The 9,749-nt window shown below is 40.7% G+C and overlaps 1 protein-coding gene across 1 annotated transcript; it reads right to left on the reverse strand.

Moving 5' to 3' along the window:
* Positions 1 to 3,647: 3,647 nt before the first annotated feature.
* LOC121719437 (zinc finger protein 260-like) lies at positions 3,648 to 7,080 on the reverse strand. The gene is made up of 2 exons (XM_042105073.1): positions 6,647 to 7,080; positions 3,648 to 5,844 (listed from the first exon to the last, which is right to left on the reverse strand). The coding sequence occupies exons 1-2, from the start codon at positions 7,059 to 7,061 to the stop codon at positions 4,226 to 4,228; spliced, it is 2,034 nt and encodes a 677-aa protein (XP_041961007.1). The 5' UTR covers positions 7,062 to 7,080; the 3' UTR covers positions 3,648 to 4,225.
* Positions 7,081 to 9,749: the final 2,669 nt, after the last annotated feature.

The raw sequence follows: 9,749 nt of genomic DNA on the forward strand, positions 1-9,749 counted from the left end.
TTAAAGTCAGGGAATTGCTTTAAAAACTATAGGTACTTTGCTGAAGATGACTATATTTACAGTTAAAACAATAATTACTGTAAAAGGTTCTGATCCACTGAAAATGTGACATACTTGGAAAAGACTCAATGATGTGACATACTTGGAAAAGAAAATGATTATCCTGCCCCCACGCCCAGTAGCGATGGTAAGATAGGCAAGACATCCAATAAGAACCACTGTTGTAAAGTTACAGATACGGGAATCATCTTCAGGTCACCAAGAACCCCAAGAAATCTTCCAAAGCGATCTCGTTGCTAATAGATTATTTAGATGACATGCCAGGCAAAAGCCTGTCCAGTCATTTCATTACAAATGTAAATTAAAGAACTTGTTGAATGTTACAGTGGAAGTGTGGTCTATTTAAGCAATAAGCCCCGAGAGGCCGTAGGTTACACTGATTCTACAACAGCTAAGGGGCGTTGTTAGAAGAAAAAAAAACTTTAGATGTTGTAGAATCAGTGTAATCTACAGACTCGTTTCTTAGGAAACAAACAGAATAATTGTGAGAAGTCCTGGAAGAGTTAGAGGCTAGTATATTGTTTTTTCTTTCTGCCGGATTACAAGCATCTCTGAACTAGCCATATTTCAGCCCTCTATGTCACCTGATAGGACTTAAAAACACAACTGAGCCCTAGCACCAGGTCTTGTGAAGCTGTGTGCAAAAGTAGAACAATATAGAATGGAATATGAGTACTTTATTTAAACCATTATTTGCCAAGGTATGCTCGGTAACACTCCATAATAAGGTGCCATAATAAATAGCAAACTAGTAATTACCTAACACTTTGTTAATATTTGTTAATTGTTACTAAAATATCTATTTGGCACAAGTTAATATTTTTTCATCATTAATTAAATATTAGTTGTTTGCATAAAATCTGTATGTTAATGTTTTAGCAAATCTATTAACTAACATTGTATTAATATATGTTAATAGTTAACTACATATATTTTTTGGCACTAATTAACAGTTATTTCTTACATCATTTAAATGTTAAATGTTTGTTTACAAACTATATGCTAATATAAAAGTTAATTTTAGACATATTATTATTTATCTAGCTTTTCTGATTAGCCTTGTGGAGAATTTATGGAATTTATGGTTTATGGCTTTATGGTCTTGTGGGGTGTATAAGGCACCCTACTGCCAGTGGTTGTTTGTGTGAGAGTTTGCGCTCCTCTTCTTCCACTTCATCCTTATTGGATACCTCGTGGTTTGCTGTCCTGTAATTGGTGACTCTCTGTCTAGTCTTTGAAAATAGTGTACTCTTTGCCTTTGGAAGTGTTATTTGGTTGCTGCTTGAATTTGGTGAAATTCAGGGGAGGGGGGTGTAACAGAGTTAGAAATGTAGTTTAGTGTTTGTATGTGATTTTCGCCGTAATTAAGCAGCTTTATTGAGATTGGTGTTTTAGTGCCCCCTTTGGAGAAACGCTATACTGCAGCTCTGCTGCGTTTTGTCCTTGTATTGTTGCCATAGCCGATCAGAAGCGGTATGCTTTGCATTGCGTAGGTTGACTGTATAAACTTTATACTATACTACAAAGCACTCCCCACTTTGTTTTAATTTTCAAAAAAAGTCAATTTGTAACTGTAAAATGTTGTTTAAGTTGAAAACTTTGATATACCTGCTGTATTATGTTACTTTACATGTATTGTTAAGATTTGGGTGCAATTCTAGCAACTTAGAGAATGTTTATTAATGTTTTCATTATGACCACGAGTTCATACACACTGAGTCTAACGTGACTAGCTGTAAACTCCGCTATAGCAACTTTCCATGCATTCAGTGTAGTTTAGCTTAGTGTGCATGGAAAGTGCAATTCAGTCTAGCAGGAAGTGAATGTACATTTAGTTTAGCATTATGTTTATGCATTACCTGCGTATGGTCTACATCTGTGAGTGTTTAGTGAGTCTCAGAATATTAATAAACTCGTTCTGTGCACCTGAACATTCCATGTCGCATGTCTCCCTTGCTAGTTGGGCTGACAGTGATGACATTGGTCGCTTTGCAGTGAACAGTAATCCAGCACAACTGAAAAGCCCCTTACAGGCAGCTGAGGCAGGCAGGCCAATGTTGAGTTGCAGAGAGTTTTTTTTATATTTGAAACGAGCAGAAGGTTCAGCAGATTAAAGGGCGTCGAACTAAAAAATCCAAACAACTCCATAAGTAGAGTCATGAAGTGGAATAACACAGGGAAAAAGTATTGAACATGCTAAGAAAAAGCACTAAGGCAAGGAAAGGGAAGGAACGAGCTGGAATCTGTAAGTAGTTAGAGAGTAGTTATCCTTTCTATCTGTGCAAATTAATATAAGCTTGGTTAGTAGCCTACATATTGATGGGCTATAAAAAGGTTTTTCATTACCAAGGTGTCACACAAGAGACATTTCATGATGGATAAAAGCAAAAAGCTCTCCCAAGACCTTTGCAACCTTATTGTTGCAAAACATATCAATGAAACTGGTTACAGATGCATTTCAAAACTTCAGAATCTTCCAGTAAGCAGCATGGGAGCCATTATCTGCAAGTGGAAGGAACATCACTGCATCATCACCCGGCCATGCACAGGATTTCCTCGCAATATTTCTGACCAGGGAATCAGAAGGATAGTCAATTCCAAGAGCCAAGGACCACTCGGAGAAAGCTCCAGAAAGACTTGAAGGCAGCCAAATCAATTAAATTCAATTAAACAGTTCTGGAAGTAACTAAAGATCAGGATTCACAAGAGGGACCCCTGGAATCTGTTTAGAACAATGGGCCAAAATCACACCTGATACTGCGACTAATAAGTTTTGTCATACAGGAAATGTCTTTAAAGGAGAATTCCGGTGTGATATTGACCTAAAGTGTGTTGAAACATGATACCGAGTGTGAACGTATGCCTCATAGCCCATCTCGGCCGCGGGCCGCTTGTGACCAAACTTGCGCAACACTGTGTACCCGTGTGTGTGTAAGTGTGCTTATGACATTTGCTGGCCGTTTTAACGTTGTAAACGTCATTTTCCGACCAGTTTTATTTGATTCACGTAGGGGGAAGGGCCTAGGAGAATGTTTTTGAGCCGGGGGGAGGCCCCTGGAAAAAAAATTGACCAGGGGGAGGGCCAGGCAGAACATTTTTAACCCGATCGTCTGGCGACCGGCCCTCCCCCCCCCGCTAAATATCGTACAGTCCCTTAACCAACTTTATTATAAGGGTCCCCCATACTGATAGTTATATATTACTAATATATTAATTAAGCTTAACCAACTTTATTATAAGGGTCCCCCATACTGATAGTTATATATTACTAATATATTAATTAAGCTCAACCAACTTAACCAACTTTATTGCAAGCGGTTACGGCACCGACAAGAGTGGCAGCATGTCAAGGTAAATTCGTGTTTTTTTCTTGAATTTCCCCTTGGGGATCAATAAAGTATCTATCTATCTATCTATCTATCTATTGTAAGGGTCCTATGGAGAGCGGTTCATATTGGGATAGGCAGAAGCACAGTTTAATAACAATTAGTTATTAGGCTAGAGGATCTATGTAGACATGACACATGTAGACATGACACCATTTATTAATGATATAAATGACACAAACTTCCATACACATTGGGGTTCAAAAAGCAAGCAATACAATGACACATTAGTAAGAGATGTACATTATGGTTTCAGAAATTGTCCTTTAACCATCACAATTATTTCTAAACTGTTTTATTAAAGGCACTCTAAGCGATGCTACGTGGTTTCTAATCTAAAACATTTTTTGTTCCATACAGCAAACATCACCTCACCATCCGCTAGCTGCCTGTGCCCTGAATGTGGTCTTTGTGGACAGCCCAGGCTCCAAAAACGGCAACAAAAACAACCTAGTCAAGCCTGGACCATAAAAACTTAACAAACTGTTCCAGCAAATCATAGATAAGATGCACATTTAACCGTTCAGCACTCCCCTGCTTTCATGTGATCTCATTGTGTTTTTTTATGTATGCCACACACCTGAAGTACATAAATCCTTATACTAAATATACATAGAATCCTGTGAGAGTTAGTTCAGATGATTTTGCTGTGTGAGGCTTTGACAACACGAAATACTGTGTTACAGCCTCTCTTCTGCGTGAGTACGCTGGTGAAGTTTCAGGTGTCCCAGCTGTGTGAAACGCTTGTCACACTGAGTGCAGTGGTACGGCTTTTCTCCTCAGTGCAATAGCTGGTGCCTTGTAAGATGATCCTTTCTAGTAAAACTCTTATCACACTGAGAGCAGCTGTATGGCTTCTCTCCTGTGTGATTGTTTTGGTGTCTCTTGAGATGACACATCGCAATAAATGCCTTGTCACATTGGGAGCAGTGGTACGGCTTTTCTCCTGAGTGCAATAGCTGGTGGGTTGTAAGATGATCCTTTCTAGTAAAACTCTTATCACACTGGGTGCAGGAATACGGCTTCTCTCCTGTATGTATACGCTGGTGTGATTTGAGACCCATCATTTGAGTGAAACTCTTGCCACATTGGGGGCAGTGGTATGGCTTCTCTCCTGTATGTGTACACTGGTGTCTTTTGAGACTCCCCAAATCACTGAATCTCTTGTCACACTGGGAGCAGGAGTATGGCTTCTCTCCTGTGTGAATGTGTTGGTGTCTCTTTAGTTTCTCTGAGGTAGAGAATCCGTTGTCACACTTTGAGCAGGGGTACGGCCTCTCTCCTGTGTGAATGCGTTGATGTGCTGTGAGATTATGCTTAACAGTGAAACTTTTGCCACAGTCAGCACACTCGTACGGCTTTTCTACTGTGTGAATGCGTTGATGTGTATTGAGATTACCCTTAGTACTGAAACCTTTGCCACAGTCAGCGCACTCGTACGGCTTTTCTACTGTGTGAATGCGTTGATGTGTATTGAGATTACCCTTAGTACTGAAACTTTTGCCACAGTCAGCACACTGGTGTGGTTTCTCTCCTGTGTGAATGCGTTGATGTGTATTGAGAGTCCCCAAATCACAGAATTGCTTACCACATTGGGTGCAGTGGTACGGTTTCTCTCCCGTATGTATACGCTGGTGTCTTTTGAGACTCCACAAATCACTGAATCTCTTGTCACATTGGGGGCAGGGGTACGGCCTCTCTCCTGTATGAATGTGCTGATGTGCTGTGAGATTATGCTTAACAGTGAAGCTTTTGCCACAGTCAGCACACTCATACGGCTTTTCTACTGTGTGAATGCGTTGATGTGTATTGAGATTACCCTTAGTACTGAAACCTTTGCCACAGTCAGCACACTCGTATGGCTTTTCTACTGAGTGAATGCGTTGATGTGTATTGAGATTACCCTTAGTACTGAAACCTTTGCCACAGTCAGCACACTCGTACGGCTTTTCTACAGTGTGAATGCGTTGATGTGTATTGAGATTACCCTTAGTACTGAAACTTTTGCCACAGTCAGCGCACTGGTATGGTTTCTCTCCTGTGTGAACGCGTTCGTGTATCTTCAGATTCTCCGAGGTAGTGAATCTCTTGTCACACTTAAAGCAATGGTACGTCTTCTCTCCAGTATGTACGCGCAGGTGAATTTTGAGCTGTTCCTTTCGAGAAAATGTCTTGCCACAATGAGGGCAATCATTCAGCCTCCCTCCTGTTTGAACACACTGGTGTCTTTTGAGATGTTCCTTTTGAGGAAGACTCTTGTCACATTGTGGGCAGTGGAACAGTCTCTCTCCTGTATGTTTGTTGAGACTTGCTTCTTGATTGAATCTCTTGCCACATCTTTCACACTTGTTGAGTTTCTCTGCTGTACGAGTGGTTGGGTCACATTGATGTCCAACTCCTGTTTGACCAGAAACATAAGAAAACACATGAGCATATCACAGCAGCATACATTTCTACATACTTTTCATCGACTTTTTACATTTTCAGCCTACAACATAGCTAACACATTTCCAATAAATGTCTAATTTTTATGGCAAGACATCCTGAATCAAATTTGCAATATTTTTTCTACCTTCCTGTTAAAATGTTTATTGCTTCACCGGACAGATAGTTCAGAAGTGCTTTTGCACACCTCTTTTGTGGGACAGGTGTGTCGGAAAAGGTGAAGTCACCAGTAAGCAGGTGAAATTCACGGTCTATGTGAACGTCAATGTCTATGTGACCGAAACGTTGTGTAATAAAGTATTTGCATGCATTAAGGACAGTGTGCGCGACTTCTTCAACAAGCATTACACCTGGTAGAGACATTCAGCATACTTCTCTTCAGAAAGAACTACATCACAAATATGTCATCACAATGTATTGTATTGCAGTGATAATATTTTGTAGTCCTTTCAGGAGCCCATTGCCAAGTTAGAGTGAAGCTTTTTAGTGTCGCTGTGCACTTATCACTGTTAAGTATAATACAATATTATAATACAATATTACATAATGGACAATCTTTTCATGTTCATATGTAAGACAATGTAGCGTTTCTACAGACTTTACATGTAGAAAAGTATTATATGCCCAAAGCGTCTAAGTGCAAGCTATTCTTGATTTTAGTTCCAGGGGCACTAATTATTTTGTAGGTGTGTGTGTGTGTGTGTGTGTGTGTGTGTGTGTGTGTGTGTGTGATCTCTTACGGATTTGTTCCTCACCTGTCTTGCTGTCGTTGTCCTTCCCTTGCTGTCCTTGTGTTCTACAGCAGTCCACCAGCACCACTGAGACCCTCCTCAACTGGACCAGAGGCATGGGTTCTGTAGAGGACCGTTCCAACTGGACCAGAGGAAGGGGTTCTGTAGGGCACCGTTCCAACTGGACCAGAGGCATGGGTTCTGTTGAGGACATGTCCAACTGGAACAGAGGCACGGGTTCTGTAGAGGACCGTTCCAATTGGACCAGAGGAAGGGGTTCTCTAGGGTACCGTTCCAACTGGACCAGAGGCAAGGGTTCTGTAGGGGGCAAATCCAACTGGACCAGAGGAAGGGGTTCTGTAGTGGACCAGTCCAAGTGGACCAGAGGCACGGGTTCTGTAGCGGACAGGTCCAGTTGGGAGCTAAGCACTGGAGCCATGTTTGATCAGTCTGCTTTTTGTTCCTAAAAGTCATAAAAGAAGAATCATGTGTAAATACTGGCTATTGTTCAAAAACCTTAGTTATCTCTCTGTGATCTGATGAATGTGATCTAATGTTAGCAAATGTGATGTTCCGAGTGATATGCATACTTATCCAAGGATTAACTCATATTACAAGTCAGTCACAACCACAACATTGAACTCACCTCTACCGTAACCCATAGCGCCCCCCCCCCCCCCACACACACACACACCGTGTTAGCAAATGTGATGTAAACTTTTATTAGCTGTACTGTTCATCACAATCGACACAAACTACTTTAAACACAATACTCTTCCGAGTGATCTGCTTGAACTCACCACACACACACACTACTGCCACCTACCAATCAATATAACATGACATAACATTTATCTTTATAAATAGCTTTACTGATGTGTTGGTGCAAAAGGAAAGTTACAAGTAACACAGGCGACTGCACTTGCTGCACCTACTATAATTACGCCACTGCTGAAGAGTGACGGCTGCATAGCATGCAAGAATACAGAAAAGTTTGAGAACCTGTGGCCTAAAACAATATGATTGCATGCAGGTTGCATGTTAGATCTGAAGTGAGATGGGTCACGATGGTCTGTCATTTGTAAAATGTGGGTCCCCAGAAAAATAGTTTGGGAAACACTGCTGTGACCCATGACCCCCCATCCACACACAAACACACACGCCACAGTCACCTACCAACCAACATAACATGACATAACATTTCTTACATACATAGCTTTACTGATGTGTTGGTGCAAAAGGAAAGTTACAAGTAACACAGGCTCGATTAACAACACTGTGTGGTGGTGTTAAAACTAGTTCACACTACATTACTCACACTTGCCTCTACATGTGGTGGGTTATAAGAACACAAAATAGAATCATATCTTTTCGGACAAACAGACTAAGATAAAAACTCAACTTAACATAATATTAATGTAAAACATGAAAACCCATCTTAAACCATAGAGTTTTTAAATGAGCCTCTTCAAATTCTCCAATGTGACTAAGTCTGGTTATTTGGTGACATGTGCATGTGTTTAGTCAATGCATGTGATCTACACACAGTGAGCTTACTATGTGTGTGTGTCCTGACTGCATGAGATGATCATTAAATAAACTGAAACATCTTGTAGTGCACACACACACACATAAAGCAAATACACATGTAGTATACCACACCAACACACACTCACCTGCTTTGTCTGAAATTATGAACTCTTCTTTTTCTCTGTCACAAACTCCTCTTTGGTCTTTGGGGTGAGTAGTCTGAATCCTCGGGGTGTTCCTGTAGTAGGCTAATTGTGTTGTCTGCCTCAGCTCTGTTTATGTGTTCTCTGCCCAGTCTCCACCTCTCTTTCACTCGACCAATTAAACACAAGGAACTGTGGGGAGTGGGAGGAGCTTGAGCTTTCAGCAAAGGTTCCTTGAGAGCTACACCTCACCTGAGGTTGCGACTACAATGTGAAAAGAGTTACCACAAAAAAAATGAGGATATTGAGGAAAATGAGTAACATATAGTGTGTGCCATGTTGTGTAATTGTTACAGGCCAATAGTGAGTGTAAGAATGTGGTAGCAGACACAGAGCCCCATGCCTCCACCATCACCCCAACCCCAGTCCATGGACTCACATGGGCACACGCCCATAAGAAGGCTTCAGCATGTGCACAACTCACCTGTATCTAGTGGACTCAACTTAGCTGGTATGATATCATCAGTACACACACCTGTAAACCTAACACAGCAAAAAGCTTTAAATTGTGTTCATCCATAGATATATGGGTGAACAATACAAGCACAGTACACTATATACATGTGTGTGTGTGCTTATGGAAGATTTGGTCACATGTATTTCATTAAACATTGTCAAAAGTTTGTTTCGTTGTTCATTTACTCTTTAATGGGGGGCTTGTGGGTGCTTGAATCGTCTTGAATTAGACTCAGGTGATCTAGAAAGGTTTCAGCTATACAATGTTCAGGGACAGGTGCAAATTGTCTTGAATGTGGGGGTGATGGTTCTCTGGACGTGTTCCAGGGATGCCACATTGTTCATGAACAAGTGTGAATGTTCCTGGATTGGATGCAGGTGCTGCTCTGGACAGGTTCCAGGTGTATCACATTGTTCAGGGACAGGTGCAAATGGTCTTGACTATGGGGGTGATTGTGCTCAGGAAATGTTCTGGGTATGCAACATTATCCAGGTGCTCTGGTGCTTTTAGTATGATAAGTAGAGAGCAGGAGACAGCCTTACTACCAAGCAACTCTTACAACATGAGTTGAACTTAAGATACTGACTCTTGGTCTTGATGCACACTCATAACTCAGGCTCAGATGTTTCATATTAGCATGTATTGCCTGCATTTAATTGCTACTGTGTTGTGTGTATGACTTATTGCAATGCTAGTTATAATTCCTTTACTGCTATACAATTTATGAAGGTTCAGAGGTTTCATATGTATGTCCTGCATTTTGTACACTATGCAATATTTAACCATAATGTAACCTTTATGAAGCCAAATCGATGGCAAACAAACTTTACAAAGGGTCATTCCCAGTCATTTTTCAACTTCAGATAAATTAAAGTCAATGAATTGCTTTAAAAACTAGGTACTTCATTGAAAATGTCTATATTTACAGTTAAAACAA

This window comes from Alosa sapidissima, chromosome 9, assembly GCF_018492685.1.
Source record: "Alosa sapidissima isolate fAloSap1 chromosome 9, fAloSap1.pri, whole genome shotgun sequence".
NCBI lineage: Eukaryota > Metazoa > Chordata > Actinopteri > Clupeiformes > Clupeidae > Alosa > Alosa sapidissima.

What these genes read in the sequence shown, in the direction of transcription:
- LOC121719437 (XM_042105073.1), bottom strand. Translation starts at nt 7,061, where the DNA reads ATGGCTCCAGTGCTTAGCTCCCAACTGGACCTGTCCGCTACAGAACCC. An exon ending in GGACAACGACAGCAAGACAG is followed by an intron (nt 5,845 to 6,646) that starts GTGAGGAACAAA and finishes CTGGTCAAACAG; the next exon opens with GAGTTGGACATCAATGTGAC.